The following is a 17048-nucleotide window of genomic DNA, read 5'->3' as shown; positions in this document are numbered from 1 at the left end:
TTGCCCCCAACAACAATCCGGGTCCTCATTTTACCCACCTCGGAAGGATGGAAGGCTGAGTCAACCTTGAACTGGTGAGATTTGAACAGCTGAACTGCTGAACTGCAGTCAGCTGAAGTAGCCTGCAGTGCTGCATTTAACCACTGCGCCACCTCGGCTCCTTAGAACCTAGAGAACGGGGAGTTGTACAAGGTCCAAGTTCTACAAGGTGGAAACTAATCAAGGAGAGAAGCAACTTAGAACTGAGGAGAAATTTCCTGACAGTTAGAACATTTAACCAGTGGAACTACTTGCCTCCAGAAGTTGTGAATGCCCCAACACTGGAAGTCTTTAAGAAGACGTTGGATAACTATTTGTCTGAAGTGATGTAGGGTTTCCTGCCTAGGCAGGGGGTTGGACTCAGTGGTGGGTTTCAAAAAAAATTTAGAACCTCTTCTGTAGGTTTATAGTGCCTTGGTAAGGCCATACTAGGAATACTGCATCCAATTTTGGTCGCCACGATGTAGAAAAGATGTGGAGATTCTTGAAAGAGTGCAGAGAAGAGCAACCAAGAGGATTAGGGGACTGAGGCTAAAACATATGATGAACGGTTGCAGGAACTGGGCATGGCTAGTTTAGTGAAGAGAAGGACCAGGGGAGACATGATAGCAGCCTTCCCATATTTGAGGGGCTGCCATAGAGAGGAGCGGGTTGAGCTCTTCTCCAAAGCCCCTGAAGGCCAAGCAAGGAATAATGGATGGAAACTGACCAAGGAGAGATTCAACCTGGAAATAAGGAAGAATTTCCTGACAGTGAAAACCATCAACCCACGGAACAGAAGTTGCTTTCGGAAGTTGTGGGAGCTTCATCCCTGGAGGCTTTCAAGAAGAGACTGGACTGCCATCTGTCAGAAAAAGCATAGGCTTTCCTGCTTTGGTGGTGGGGGGTGGGGGGGTTGGACTAGATGACCTACAAGGTCCCTTCCAACTCTGTTATTCTGTTGATGTGGAAAAATTATCAAAGACAAATCCAACTTACAATGAAGGAGAAATTTCCCGACAGCAAAAACAATTCACCTTCTGTTGTCTCCAGAAGTTGTAGGTGAATTGAATTGAATTTATTATATTTCTATGCCGCCCTTTTCCCCCGAAGGGGTCTCAGGGCGGCTCACAACCCAAGTCAAGGGGGGGGTGTTACAAATAAGGAATAAAAAAAGACGAACAAAACAATACCACAATTTAAAAACACACAACAACCATACCATTCGAGAAGGGGGGCAAAAGCTCATTAGCCCCAGGCCTGTCGGAACAGCCAGGTTTTAAGGGCTACACGGAAGGCCTGGAGGGTGGTGAGGGTTCAAATCTCCATGGGGAGCTCGTTCCAGAGGGCCGGAGCAGCCACAGAGAAGGCTCTCCTCCGGGTAGTCGCCAGTCGGCATTGGCCGGCGGATGGAATTCGGAGGAGGCCTAATCTGTGGGATCTAATCGGTCTATTGGAGGTAATTGGATGGAGGTAGGTGCTCCATCACTGGAAATTTTTAAGAAGAGAGTGGATATTTGTCTCAATTGGTATAGCCTCTCCCGCTTCAACATAGGGTTGCACTGGAAGACCTCCAAGGTCCCTTCCAACTCCGTCATTCCATTATTCTCAAGATCTCAGAGAATGGGAATTTCCTTCGGTTGTTACAGACGTGTTTTGCATCAACAACTCTGGAAACATCTGTGCAGCCACAGCAACAAAGACAAGTCTGGGTGTTTGTTGGGGAGGGGTGTTTAAACAACTGGACCTTGAAGGATTCCGATCAAATTACCGGAAAACATTCCTTCCTTTTTTCAAGCCAATTGTTGTCCCAACAGAATAATCCATTTTGTCAGGTAGTAAAAAAAAAAAAAAGATCCTTTTAAAATATATATACACAGATTCTTGCTTTGGACAAAGGAGTAGGCAGCAACGGTCCAAAAAATTCTCAGAGGCTACAAGTTTTCCAGAATTCAGCAGTAAATAAATTCAGCAATAAACCTTACGTTTCTCAAGCTGAGCTGTCTTAACTTGTTGGTTAAGTTTTGAATTGACTTCAGTCTCTCGCACCAGGCTAGATAAGCTTATATAGAAATTTTTATTGTCGATTAGACTGAAGTGATAGATATGCTGGCTGGGGAATTCTAGGAGCTGAGACCCAACCATTTTGGCTGGGGAATTCTGGGAGTTGAAGTCCACCCAAAGCTGGCTGGGGAATTCTAGGAGCTGAGACCCAGCCATTTTGGCTGGGGAATTCTGGGAGTTGAAGTCCACCCAAAGCTGGCTGGGGAATTCTAGGAGCTGAGACCCAACCATTTTGGCTGGGGAATTCTGGGAGTTGAAGTCCACCCAACGCTGGCTGGGGAATTCTAGGAGCTGAGACCCAACCATTTTGGCTGGGGAATTCTGGGAGTTGAAGTCCACCCAAAGCTGGCTGGGGAATTCTAGGAGTTGTGAAGTCCACACACCTTAAAAGTTGTGTGGTTGAGAAAGGCTGCCCTAAAGCCTTCACAATTAAAGCAACAATGGAGTGTGTGTGTATGTGTGTGTAATGTAGGAAACAGGCATAGAGGTCCTCATTAGCGTGAAGGGAGAAATCTATAGAGGCATTATATTAGCTGGCAACGGGTGGCCAACATCCAGAGGCCCCATCTTAAGACGGTCTACGGTGAGATACGTCTCCAATTCACCGTCCAGCAGGCAAGATCTCCCTAAACAGTGTGGCTAATTTATTTCCGGTCCATGAAAATCAAATAAAAAAACGAAGCAAGAGAGCGAAAGAGTATTGGGATTGATCCTGCAAATTCAAGGAGGAATTTAATTAATTTAATTTATTAGATTTATAGGCCGCCCAATCCTGGAGGACTCCGGGCAGCTTACACAGAACAAGAAAGGAAAAACAAACAAAATAAAATAAAAATAAAGATTAAAATTCTCCAACACGCACACATTCAAATTGGGGCTGGACCCTACATAATAAGGTCAACAGCCCCAGACCTGCTGGAACAGCCAGGTTTTAACAGCTTTTCTGAAGGCCATGAGGGTGGGTGAAGTCCGGACCTCTAGGGGGTAGCTGATTCCACAGGATCGGAGCAGCCACAGAGAAGGCCCTCCTCCGGGGGCCCGCCAGCCGACACTGTCTGGCTGACGGCGTCCTAAGCAGGCCCACCCTGTGGGATCTTATCGGCCGTTGGGAGGTATGTGGCAGTAGGCGGTCTCGCAGATACGCTGGTCCTGAGCCATGTAGGGCTTTAAAGGTAATGACCAACACCTTGAATTGCGTCCGGAGACCAATTGGCAGCCAGTGCAGCTCGCGGAAGATGGGTGTAATATGGGTGTATCTCAGTACACCCAATATCGCTCGCGCGGCTGCATTCTGGACTAGCTGTAGTCTCCGAACGCTTTTCAGGGGTAGCCCCATGTAGAGCGCATTGCAATAATCCAGCCTTGAGGTGACAGGAACACGCTGGCTGGTTTTTAATAGCCCAGTTTCTGGCACGCCAGCAAACTCAAAAGCACCAGAGCCTCAAGGAAGACGTTATAAACAGTTAGTTAACCTTTGGCAAAGTGGCGAACCAGGATGGAGAACCGAGCGGAGCTACGGCGGGAGTTCCAGAAACAGATAGGTGGTCCTCGACTTATGACCACAACGGGGGGCCAACATTTCCTTTGCAAAGCGAGACAGGTGTTCGATGAATTTTGCCCCACTTTAGGACCTTCTCTGCCATAGTTGTTAAGGGAATCACTGCAGGGGTTAAAGTTAGTGACACGGTGGTGAAGTGACTCTGGATTCCCAACATGGACTTTGACGGTTTGAAGGTCGCAAAAGGGGATGGTGTGACCCCGGGGACACTGCAACCGTCGTAAATACGAGCCAAGCGTCTGAATTTTGATCGCTTGCGACCAAACCAGCTGGCTTCCGACGAGAGAAGCTGGATTTGCTTAACAACCATGGGATTCGCTTAAGAACAGGTGTGAAAAGGTCGTAAGATTGGACACGACTAAGCCCACCTTGCTTAGCAGCAGACATTCCTGTCCCGATTGTGGTCGTAAGTTTGAGGACTACCTGAGACATTTGCAAAAACTCTCCTCTTAAAACAAATCTCCGTGTCTGAATCCGAGACATGCTTCTCAGGATATAAAGATATAATTTTATCATGTTTTATCTATGTCTTAAATTATTGTATTTTATTCCATTTTTCATCTTAGATTGTATTTTATTCCAATTTCATTTTAAATCGTATTATTTTTTTGAGGGGAAATATCACCCCAAGGTCAGCCTCTTTCACCGACATCGGTAGCCCAATCTACATTTTTATCGCTTCCCTCCTGTAAAAAAAAAGAAGAAGCAAAAACTCATCTTGGCTTTCTTGTCCACACAGTTTTGACCTGGTCACGAATGGCGGGATAGCCATCGTTCTGCGTTTCGAGCGGGCGCCCTTCATCACTCAGGATCACACGCTGTGGCTGCCCTGGAACCACTTCTTCGTCATGGAAACCATCGTCATGCGCCACGAAGAAAACGACATCCCCAGCTGCGACCTGAGCAACTTTGCCCGGCCCAATCCCGTGGTTTCCCCCACTCCGCTGACCGCTTTCGCCAGCTCCTGTTCCGAGCGAGGCCCCATCGTGCCAGAAATCCAGGTAAGAAAACAGGACTACAGATATACTTCCAGATCACGGGTGAATTCCGACTGCCGGTTCGGTCAGGGGACACACCACGTGCGGAGTAAAACAAAAATTGCTCTGCCCATGCGCAGAAGCCAAAAACAAGATAGGTGCCACCAGGAGAACCAGTTCGGGGGTGTGGCAGGCCTGGGTCACTGCCTGTTCCAGAAACCCAGACCACCAAACTCCTACCGGTTCGGCAGAACCGGTCCAGACTGATAGGAACCCACCCCTGTTCCAGATCCTGAAAACTAGGCAGTGGAGGAGGGTAGAGGTAGCGAAAATACTCAGATTGAACAGCCAAGAAGCAGATGTAGAAAGAGATGCAGAGCTTAGAGAGGAATATGGGAGACAAGTTAAAAAAAAAAAAAGCATAGCAATTAAAGTATTTTTTTTTAATTGTTCATGTAAATGTGTTTTTATTTTCCATTTTCATTTCGTACAGTCACATATATACTGTGCATAACCGGGGCCATATAACATTAAACAATAAACACAGCCATTCCTCTTATCAGCAGTACCCCCCAAAATAAAAACCCAATGTACCTCTTCGACCCTCCATACCCCCTTTCTTTCGCCCCCCTCCAACTTTCCATCTTCCCTCCAACATTCCCCTCTACCCTACTTCCCCTCCCCCTCTACCACTCCTCTCTCCCAGTACACTCCTTCCCTTCCTTCTCACCCTCCCTCCCTTCCTCTCTCCCACCCTCTCTACCCCTCTTTCTTCTGTCCCTCTACTCCTCCCTTCGGTGTATTTCTACTATCTATTAATATATTCAGCTTGTCCTATTTTTACAGTGAAATTAAAGAGCAACAGTATACAAGTGCAGTCGCGTTATTGAAGCGGGCAAGAGATGATGGATAGATGATTTTTCGTTTCTGATGTTGTTTTGATTTGCTTTTCTTTTCTTTTTCTTTTTTTTATAGGTAGGTGACATTATTAGAAGCTAGGTAGGATAGAAAGAAAAATTTTTTTTAATCAAAGGTTAATTAAAAGTTAGAATAAGATAGAAATACGAGAAAAGGGGAATATTAGCGTATACACTTTTCTACAATAAGAGCGATAATAAGAGAAAACATGGAATAGCAATAGCAATAGCAATAGTTAGACTTATATACCAGCTTCATAGGGCTTTCAGCCCTCTCTAAGCGGTTTACAGAGTCAGCATATCGCCCCCAACAACAATCCGGGTCCTCATTTTACCCACCTCGGAAGGATGGAAGGCTGAGTCAACCCTGAGCCTGGTGGGATTTGAACAGCCGAACTGCTGAACTAGCAGTCAGCTGAAGTAGCCTGCAGTGCTGCATTTAACCACTGCGCCACCTCGGCTCCTATATTTGAATAATCAAATAATGACAGATTGCAACTTTATATAAATACGTATTACTGTTAGAAATATATCAGGTGGTTGAAAGTAATAACCGTAACTAATGCTATTAGTTTTATTTGTATTAGAATATATGAAACCCAGGTGCCGCACTTGATAGGTTTGTAAAAAAAATAAAAAATAAATCAAAACTTTTTTTTTTTTAAAAAAAAGATACTTCCAGATGTGGGCCACCCTTGGCAAATTCAGGGACCAACATCTGTCCTTTGCTCGAAATAGCATCTGCGCAATCCTGGAATTAAAATTCAGCTCTTTGACCCCCACTTTCAAACTTCTCTGTCCAAAATGTGGAGTTTGTTATTCTTTAGCTGTGTGACTGGACTACTGTAATGCGCTCTACATGGGGCAGCCCTTGAAGAGCATTCGGAGACTTCAGCTGGTCCAGAACGCAGCCGCGCGAGCGATTGTGGGTGCACCTCGGTACACCCACGTTACACCTATCCTCCGCGAGCTGCACTGGTTACCGATTGGTCTCCGGATACGCTTCAAGGTGCTAGTCGTTACTTTTAAAGCCCTACATGGTATCGGACCTGGGTACTTGAGAGACCGCCTTCTGCCAATTACCTCCCTACAACCAATTAGATCCCACAGATTAGGCCTCCTCCGGATTCCATCAACTAGCCAGTGTCGACTGTCGACCCCCCGGGGGAGGGCCTTCTCTGTGGCTGCTCCGGCCCTCTGGAACGATCTCCCCGTGGAGATTCGGACCCTCACCACCCTTCAGGCTTTCCGCAAAGCCGTTAAAACCTGGCTGTTCCAGCAGGCCTGGGGCTGATGAGTTCCCAGCCCCACTCAAATGGTTGTGGCTGTTGAGAAGTTTTTTAATTTGTTTCTTTGTACTTATTTTGTCTTCGTTGTTTTTTGTACTCCCCCTTTCCCTATTTGGTTTGTTAGCCGCCCTGAGTCGAGGTGGCGCAGTGGTTAAATGCAGCACTGCAGGCTACTGCTAGATCAGCAGTTCAGCGGTTCAAATCCCACCGGCTCAGGGTTGACTCAGCCTTCCATCCTTCCGAGGTGGGTAAAATGAGGACCCAGATTGTTGGGGGCAATATGCTGACTCTCTGTAAACCGCTTAGAGAGGGCTGAAAGCCCTATGAAGCGGTATATAAGTCTACTGCTATTGAGTCCCCTCGGGGAATAGGGTGGCATACAAGTTTAATCAAATCAAATCAAATCAAATTTCTTTTTTAATCTCCAGGCCTTACAAGAAGAGATTAAAATCTCAGGGACGAAAATCAAGCTCAGCTACCTGAGCAGCCGTACATCTGGCTACAAATCGGTCCTGAAGATCAGCTTAACCCACCCCACCATCCCTTTTAACCTGATGAAAGTCCACCTCATGGTCGCGGTGGAAGGACGTCTCTTCAGGAAGTGGTTCGCAGCAGCTCCAGACCTCTCCTATTACTTCATCTGGGACAAGACAGATGTCTACAATCAAAAGGTCTACGGGTTATCAGAAGTCTTCGGTAAGATAACAAATAGGGGCATTCAGCCATTTTGGACCAGTTTGGACGAGCCGGTAGTGGTGACCTGCGGGTGCCCCTCCACCTTGGCTGTATGCCGTCCTATTTAGCCACATTTTCTAAGCCGCATGCATGTGTGCAAGCAAAGCGCATGCAGAGGAGATGCACGCGCTGACAGTTTCGGTGCACGGCGAACAGGTGGCAAAATTATGTGAAATCCAGCTCCGGTAAGATACCATTTTTGTATCTGCCTTTATTATCTTTGACAGCTGGAGCTGCCAAAAACCCAATGCACTTCTAAGTTGCATTAACAGAGGGATGGAATCAAGATCACATGAAGGGTTAATAGCACTTTATAAGGCCTTGGTAAGGCCACACTTGGAATACGGCATCCAGTTTTGGTCGCCACGATGTAAAAAAGATGTGGAGACTTTAGAAAGAGTGCAGAGAAGAGCAACAAAGATGATTAGGGGATTGGAGGCTAAAACATATGAAGAACGGTTGCAGGAACTGGGTATGTCTAGTTTAAGGAAAAGAAGGACTAGGGGAGACATGATAGCAACCTTCCAATATCTCAGGGGCTGCCACAAAGGAGAGTCATCTATTCTCCAAGGCACCTGAGGGCAGGACAAGAAACAACGGATGGAAATTAATCAAGGAGAGAAGCAACCTAGAACTAAGGAGAAATTTCCTGACAGTTAGAACAATTAATCAGAAGCTTCCAGAAGTTGTGAATGCTCCAACACTGGAGGGTTTTTAAGAAGATGTTGGATATCCATTTGTCTGAAGTGGTGTAGGGTTTCCTGCCTGAGCAGGGGGTTGGACTAGAAGACCTCCAAGGTCCCTTCCAACTCTTGTTATTCTTTCTGTCTCCTGCCTGTCCATCAACTCAAGTTAACCAAGAAAGCTTTCTGCACAGTCCTGACCAATCTCTTTATCTGATGGCAAAACGACACTTGGGGAAGGGGTTTCTGGTCCTGTCCTTGCCTTGTGGAACCCCTTGCCTAGAAAGGTTCCTGTTTCCCACCTGAAATTTTATTAGTTACTATATTTAAGCTGCTTAATTCGGACAACCAGAAGGTGGCAGCAAAGAGACACAGAAAAGTTAAGATTCTCTGCTACCATCTAGTGGTTGCCTGAATTTTGGATGCCCCGATATGATGGTCCTGTACTTTCCTTGGGATGCGGGATATAAAAGTGTTTGATCTAGCTGAATCTGATTTATTTTCTTTCGTTTATTACTTGTTTATTTTCTTTCGTTTTCTTGGGATGACTCTTTTTATAGCTAATCCAGGTCGTGTTTTGGTATTTCTTTTTTAAAGATACTGCTTCCCTTTCATTCCTTTCCCCGTTCTCTTTCTCATTCTATCTCTCGCAACTCCCAGTTTCAGTGGGATACGAATATGAATCGTGCCCGGATTTGATCCTGTGGGAGAAACGGACGGCGGTGCTTCAAGGTTACGAAATAGATGCTTCGAAACTTGGAGGATGGGCCCTGGATAAACATCATGCGCTTAACATCCAAAGTGGTACATTGGTTTCATTGTTCATCTCTTTATGCAAGCTTCATCTTTCTTAACCACCAGTCTCCTTTGGATGGGTTTTAGGATCAAAGCTGCAGTTAATTACATTTTTTAATTAGTTTATTAGCTGATAACCTGGTGTTGCCCAAGTATTTATTTTTGGGGGGGAGGCAGTGGTGGGTTTCAAAGATTTTTGGAACCTACTCTGTGGGTGTGGCCTCCTTTGTGGGAGTGGCTTGCCAGCCATGTGACCTGGTGGGAGTGGCTTGACGGCCATGTGACCTGGTGGGAGTGGCTTGCCAGCCATGTGTTTTCTTTCTTTCTCTCTCTCTCTTCCTCTCTCTCTCTCTCTTTCTTTCCTTTTGTCTCTCTGTCCCTTTTTTCTTTTTTCTTTCATCTCTCTCTCTTTTTCTTTGTTTTTCTTTCTTTCTTTCTTTCTTCCTTTCTTTCTCTTTCTCTCTCACTCTGTGTCAGTTTCTGTGTGTGTGTGTGTGTGAGTGTGGCAGCGGTGGGTTTCAAAATTTTTGGAACCTCTTCTGTAGGTGTGGCCTGCTTTCTGGGTCCACTGGTGGAACCTCTTCTAACCGGTTCAGTAGATTTGACGAACCGGTTCTACCGAATAGGTGGTGCGAACTGGTAGGAACCCACCTCTGGGGGGGAGGGGGGGGGAATGTCCGGACCAAACAAATTTCTAATGTTGGATTTTCCCCTTTTCCAGAGGGAGCCCCTTGTGGAGTACTGTGATAGCCGTTACCATGGCAACTCCACTGTGCTGCACAGTAGAAGCCATTTTATGGCAGTACAGTAGAAGGCATTTTAAGGCACAACAGGCTGTATCTTAACAGAACACACACCCCGAGGGGTTTTAGGGGTGTCTTACCCCCCCACAGTATTTGTCTCCAGAGTAATTTGTGTACCAAGTTTGGTTGAAATTGCTTGAGGCATTCCATAGCTTTGCTGGAATATACACACAAACCACCATTTTTATATATATATATATAGAGAGAGAGAGAGATGTGACAACATATGAAGGAAATACAGAAGCAAATAGTAGGAAAAATGGGGATCCCATGAATGTAGGGATGCTACTAAGATGGCAGGCTGAACCAAAGTAGGCCTCAAGCCTGAACCAAACCATAATTTCATGATATTAAGCTTTAACTGGTCATATATAGAAATTGCAAGGTTTGCATTTAGGTGCGGTTAGACACGGGTTAGAAGGAAGTCTGCACATGAAATATGCTGAGGCAAAACATCTATTTGCTGGCTTGGTTGTAAATCTGTTTGGTAGACACTTATTGTTAGTTCCTCAAAATACATGCTATGTCTGTCCGTTGGCTGACCTATGTATTATGACTTCCTGTAGACATAATATTGCTGTAACTCAAGGGCAAATCTTGAGGGGTGTTTCCAAAACTAACAGATGGCTTTAGCTGAAAGCGATTAACTATATAAGGAATTTCCTGACTTTCACTCATTGTTCAGGCCATTGTTCCTGAACTTGTGCAATAAACATTTCCTTCCCTGAAGAGCCGGCTTGTGTGTCCCGTCTTTTCTACAACCGTTTTTGGCGGCTCCTCCGCCGGGACACTGAGCGCTGGTCATTAAGTCTGAAAAACGTTCATAAGTCACTTTGTTCAGTGCCATTGTAATGCCGAATGGTCACTAAACAAACTGCTGTAAAGTCAAGGACTTCCTTCACAAGCCGATTGCCAAGGGCCCCGGATTTTTGATTGTGGTATCTATCCAGGGCCACTGGAGCTGTCTCCGGGTTGCAAAGTCCTTCCTTTTACCCGTGTGTTTGCCCCCTCAGGTATCCTGCACAAAGGAAATGGGGGAAAACCAGTTCATCTCCCAGCAGCCTCCGGTCATAGGGAGCATCATGGGCAATGGACGCCGGAGGAGCATCTCCTGTCCAAGTTGCAACGGCCTGGCTGACGGCAACAAGCTCCTGGCACCCGTTGCCTTGACCTGCGGCTCGGACGGCAGCCTGTATGTGGGAGACTTCAACTACATCCGAAGGATCTTCCCTTCGGGGAATGTCACCAACATCTTGGAGTTAAGGTATGACCAGCGTCTTGTGACGTTAGCTGCTTCCGTGTCCCTTGAGGTGATGTTCTCAGATGGGGAAAGCAAGAACGGAATGTTTCGGGGCGAAATGAAATGGTTTGATGGGAAGAAGGACCAGGGGTGATAGATATGATAGCAGTCTTCCGATATCTCAGGGGTTGCCCCAAAGAAGAGGGAGTCAAACTATTCTCCAAGGCACCTGAGGGTAGAACAAGAAGCATTGGGTGGAAACTAATCGAGGAGAAAAGCAACTTAGAACTGAGGAGAAATTGCCTGACAATTAGGACAATTATCCAGTGGAGCAACTTGCCACCAGAAGTTGTGGGTGCTCCATCACTAGGTGCTCTTCAAGAAGAGATTAGACAGTCACCTGCCTGAAATGGTGCAGGGTCTCCTGCTTGAGCAAGAGCTTAGACTAGAAGGGGATCCCAAACCCCCCAGGGCGTGGCCCACAACTGGGCCATGAGCCATTCAGAACGGGGACGCAGGCTTGGAAACTTGACTCATATTTATGACGGTTGCAGTGTCCTGGGGTCACGGGACCCCCCTTTTGTGACCCTTCAGACAACTGGGATTCGCTTAACAACCGTGCGGCTAATTGACCAACGGCCGTGATTCACTTAACCACTGTGGCGAGGAAGGTCATAAAACGGGGCAAACCTCCTTCCACAACTGCCTCGCTTAGCAACAGGGCAAAATTGGGTCTTGAGTCCAGGACTAAGCATATTTTTGGTGTGTGTGTTTCTTTTTTTCCCTGCTCAGCGTCCCAGTTCGAGAAACCTAGCCAAGAGGTTTCGGCTAGGCGCCATCCAGGGAAAATGTGAATTTGAGAGCTAAAAAGCGGTTTTCCTCCAGGCCCTCCACCACACGGGCTCCCTGCGAGAGAAGGGGAGCCTTTAAGTGGGGTGGTTTGACTTCAGCCGAGAGGGAGGAAGGACGGCTGGCATTCAAACAACGAAAGGGCCATTTTCAAGGGGGGGGGGAGCGAGGTTTTTTTCACAAAGGTTGCAACAAGGCGGGCTTCGGGATGCTCGTCTGGGGCCCACTGAGCTCAGCCGAAACATTGGTTTGGCCGTCTTTCTGCCCCCCCCCCCTCTTTTTCTCCTGAGGCAACGGGGGACCTCTGGGGAAACACAAACTTAAAAACAAGCATTGGGCCCTCCGGGGCTCCAGCCGTTAAATGGTCTCTCCATGAAACTGAAGACCCACGCTGAGCAGAGGAGAAACTTTAGAAAAAAATACAATAAACATTCAGAATAGCTTTCCCTCCCTCTGTCTCTCCCTCCCTTCCACTCTCCCCCCCCTCGCTCCCTCTGCCCCTCTCTCTTCTTCCTCCTCTCTCCCTCTCCCTTCCTTCCTCTCTTCCTCTCCCCCCCTCTGTCTGTCCCTTCCTCCTTTCCTCTCTCCCTCCCTCCCTTCCACTCTCTTCTTCCCTCTCTCTCTCCCTCAGCCTCCCTCTGCCCTCTCTCTTCTTCCCCCCTCTCCTCCTCCCTCCCTTCCTCTCTTCCTCTCCCTCCCTCTGCCTCTCCCTCCCTTCACTCTCTCCCCCTCTCTCATTCCCTCTCCCCTGCTCTCTTCTTCCCCCCTCTCCCTCTCTCCCTTCCTTTCTTCCTCTCCCTCCCTCTGTCTCTCCCTCCCTTCCACTCTCTCCCTCCGTCTCTCGCTCCCTCTGCCTCTCTCTCTTCTTCCCCCCTCCTTTCCTCTCTCCCTTCCTCTCCCTTCCTCTGTCTCTTCCCCCTTCCTCCCTCTCTCTCACTCTCCCTTCCACTCTCTCCTTTTCCTCTCTCCCCCTCCCTCACCCTCTTTCTTCTTCCCCCCTCTCTCCCTCTCCCTCCCTTCCTTCCTCTTCCTCTCCCTCCCTCTGTCTGTCCCTCCCTCCTTCCCTCTCTCTCCTTCCTTCCACTCTCTTCTTCCCTCTCTCTCTCCCTCACCCTCCCTCTGCCCCTCTCTTCTTTCCCTCTCCCTCACTCTCTCCCTTCCTCTCCCGCCCTCTGTTTGCTCCCTTCCTCTCTCCCTCTCCGCCTCTCTCTTCTTCCTCCTCTCTCCCTCTCCCTCTCTCCCTTCCTTCCTCTCTTCCTCCCCCTCCCTTCCACTCTTTTTCCCTCTCTCCCTCACCCTCCCTCTGCCCCTCTCTCTTCTTTCCCCCTCCCTTCCTCTCTCTCTCTCCCCCTTCCTCTCCCTCCCTCTGTCTCTTCCTCCCTTCCTCTCTCCCGCTCCCCCTCTCTCTTCTTCTCCCCTCTCTCCCTTTCCCTCCCTTCCTCTCTTCCTCTCCCTCCCTCTGTCTGTCCCTTCCTCTCTCTCTCCCTCCCTCCCTCCCTTCCACTCTCTCCTTCCTTCTCTCTCCCTCACCCTCCCTCTCCCCCTCTCTCTTCCCCCCCTTCCTCTCCCTCCTTCTCCTCTCTCCCTCCCTCCTTTCCTCTCTCTCCCTCCTTGACCCTACCTCTCTTTTCCTCCCTTCCTCTCTCTCTCCCTCTCCCTCCCTTCTCCCTCCCTCTCTTTCCCTCTCTCTCCTTCCCTCTTCCTCCCTTCCTCTCTCTCCTCCCCCCTCCCCCTCTCTCCCTTCCCGCTCTCTTCCTCCCCCCCTCTCTCCCCCCTTCCTCTCCCTCCCTCCTCCCTCCCTCCCTCCCAAAATTAATATAAGAGCCAGTCTTATTTTCAGAGGAACACGGGATGTTATATTTCAGCCAGCCAGCTTCGGACCGATGATATATTTTTCCCCCCTCATGGAAGATACCAGCGGACATAACCGGTCTCCGACAAGTTTCCTGCTCTTCTAAAAGGATCTATTTGCTAACTCTTTATTTATTGCTGCCTTGTAGAGAGTGTGTAGTTGTTACTGTCGACCTTTCCAGCCTAAGCTGCCGCCGGGCTCAGAATTTACTTTCTAACCTTTTCTCTTTCTCTCTCTTCCTCCTTCCTTCTTCTCTTCTGCCTTCTGCGTTCCTGCTCTTCTGTCAGAAATAAAGATTTCAGGCATAGGTAAGACACCCGATGGTCAGTTGTGGGTTCCTTTTCTTCATCACGTTGCATGCTGTTCTTTTCTTTCTTTTTTTTTCTTTCTTTTTGGGGTCCTTTTCTTGTTTTCGCATTTTATAAGGTGATTTAAGGTTGCTGGGCTGCCAACTGGTAAAGGAATACATGCATTTTAATTTTTAGATCCTACCCTGATAATGTAAGCACAACGGGCAGCAAACTGGTGAAACGCAAAAGAATTTTTTTTAAAAAAAACAGGAAGCCCTGAGTTCAAAATCTGCAAAGAGCGTCACAAACTAAGCCCTTCCCCCTTTTTCGTGAAAGGGGAGGGGCTTAGCTCACGATGCCATGCCTCCCCTCTCCCGTGTTTCGTTCTCTTGCGCTATCAACCCTGTGCCCTACTATAAACCCACTAAACGTTTAATTCAGGATCCTTTTTGGATATCAATATTTGCTCCTTTGTTGCGAGACGTCAAGGTGTTTTTATGAAGGATTGAGTATGTTGCTGGAATTGGGTATGTCTAGTGAGTGGTGCGGTATGCCTAGAGGTGGAGTTCTCGCCTCACAATCAGGAGGCTGTGAGTTCAATCCTAGGTAGAGGCAGATATTTCTCTCTCTGGGCACAATGAGAATAATACATCTACTGAACAAAACTCTGCATCGGCAACAGGAGGAGCATCCGGCCAGTAAACACTCTGCTAGTTCCATTCAGTTGGCCAGACTCCCACCCCACAAGGGATTATGGCGTTGTTAAAAGATGATGATAATGATGACCCGGAGGTGAAGGTTGGAGTGATGCGGTGGCCTAGAGGTGGAGCTTTCGCCTCACAATCCAGAGGCTGTGAGTTCAATCCTAGGTAGAGCAGATATTTCTCTCTCTGGGCACAATGAGAATAATACATCTACTGAACAAAAACTCCACATTGGCGACAGGAGGGGCATCTGGCCAGTAAAACTCACTGCTAGCTCCATTTAGTTGCTCAGACTCCAACCTGCAAGGGATTATGGGGCCGTTAAAAGATAATGATGATGATTAGTGGTCATAAGTCAAAGTGGTGTGGTGGCCTAGAGGTGGAGCTCTCGCCTCACAAGTCCTCCGGGATTGGGCGGCCTATAAATCCATTAAATACAAATACAATCAGGAGGCTGTGAGTTCGATCCCAAGCAGATATTTCTCTCTCTCGGCACAATGAGAATAATATATCTGCTGGACAAAACTCCACATTGGCGACAGGAAGGGCATCCAGCCACTAAACACTATGTTCCATTCAGTTGCCCAGATTCCACTCCACAAGAGTTAATGGGGTCCTTAAAAGAAGATGAATTGGGTATGTCTAATTTAATGAAAAGAAGGACTAGGGGAGATATGATAGCAGTCTTCCAATATCTCAGGGGTCGCCCCAAAGAAGAGGGAGTCAAGCTATTCTCCAAAGCACCTGAGGGTAAAACAAGAAGCAATGGGTGGAAACTAATCAAGGAGAGAAGCAATTTAGAACTGAGGTGAAATTAGTTTAATTTAGAACAATTACATTAATTTAGAACAATTAATCAGTGGAACAACTTACCTTCAAAAGTTGTGAGTGCTTCGACACTGTAACTTGCTAAGAAGAGAATGGACAGCCATTTGTCTGAAAGGGTATAGGGCAGGATGGCTTAACCTTTGCGTCATCGCGTGCCAAGAGCATCTGTGTGCGTGCCCACAAACATAATGCAATGCGCGCGCACCCCCCTCACATGCCCCACCCCCATGCATGCACACACGAACCCCCCCTCCCGTGCTCCCCCCCACGCATGCACCCTCCCTCACCCATTTTTGGCTTCCATGTTGCTGCAGGAGGCTTTCTGTTCTGTCCCAAGCCGCTAATATATACGGACGCAGACTTGGCTGTCTGCCACAACTAAGGAGGGAGATAACCTACCCCTTGGCTAGGAGCCCAGAAAATTATCTCTATGAAAACAAGGCTTGAACTCACAAAATTCTCCCAATCTTTCACTACGCCTGGATTAGTAAACTGTTGTTTCCTGCAAAATTCCCCTCCCGTCACCCCGCCTATAAGCTCTCCAGGGGGGGCAAATCAGTAGCCACCTGTTCCTGTTTCCTTCTGGGAGCCTTTTTCCAAAGCTGCTCCCTCCTCCTCGCAGCCCTACGCATACGTACATCAGGGATAGTCTCCCTCTGTTCTTCCTCACTGCTCCCTGACTCAGTCGCCACCTGGTGGCCAACAGGCCTCTCTAGTCCCTGCTCTGGCTCCGAACACCCCCCATAGTCTTCCTCAGCCTCCAGCCTCCAATGTTCATCGCTGTCAGATTCCACCAACAGCTCAGCCGGCCGCTGCTGGGCCACAATACTTTCCAGGCCCAAAACGGGGAATGTGGGGGCCACGTGCGCCCCTTGTGCCTCGTTTTGGGCCTGGAAGGCCCCCTGCACCAACTTGGCAGCCAAAACGGGGCGTGGGGGTGCTGCACGAGACACCCTCCCCTCCTGCCTACACAGCAGAGACCCGAAGATTAGCTTGGGGAAGGGCGGTGAAGCTGGGCTGGGACAATGGCTGTCATACCAGCATAGAGGACGTTGTGGGCCACCTGTGGGCACGCATGCCATAGATTCGCCATCATGGCTATAGAGTTTTCTGCCTGAGTAGGGGGCTGGACTAGAAGACCTCCAAGTTCCCTTCCAATTCCGTTATTCACTTACTCTTTTACAGAACCAGTTCTGTTGAAGGAAAACAGCAGCTGGTTTTCCTGGGCAGAAAATTCTCTGTCCTTAGAGGGGAAAATTACTTTGTGTGACTCACTGCCCGTTTTATATAATCTAATCTATTAAAAATATAAACAAAGTCCCATTTCCAACCTGCTGTCATTTTTCTTTTTCCTCAACTTCCCACCGTGTTTTGGTCCAGTCACCAAACTGGCATTAAAACCATAGTGGAAAGAAAGGTTTTACCCTGCCAAGTTTGCAAATAAGG

At 47.9% G+C, this 17048-nt stretch overlaps 1 protein-coding gene across 1 annotated transcript in view; it reads left to right on the top strand.

The window, feature by feature from the left end:
- Window positions 1-17048, top strand: part of TENM4 (teneurin transmembrane protein 4) — a 164687-nt gene that overhangs the window by 111340 nt on the left and 36299 nt on the right. Inside the window, 6 exon segments of the mRNA XM_087722028.1 lie at window positions 4380-4641; window positions 7252-7519; window positions 8902-9045; window positions 10853-10872; window positions 10874-11103; window positions 14068-14088. Coding sequence (XP_087578154.1) covers window positions 4380-4641; window positions 7252-7519; window positions 8902-9045; window positions 10853-10872; window positions 10874-11103; window positions 14068-14088 — 945 coding nt within the window.

The sequence above is a fragment of the Thamnophis sirtalis genome, unplaced genomic scaffold (assembly GCF_051295495.1).
Source record: "Thamnophis sirtalis isolate CommonGarterSnake01/CBP01778 unplaced genomic scaffold, rThaSir2_p1.2 scaffold_8, whole genome shotgun sequence".
Lineage (NCBI taxonomy): Eukaryota > Metazoa > Chordata > Lepidosauria > Squamata > Natricidae > Thamnophis > Thamnophis sirtalis.
This window is presented reverse-complemented; position numbering and strand designations above follow the sequence as displayed.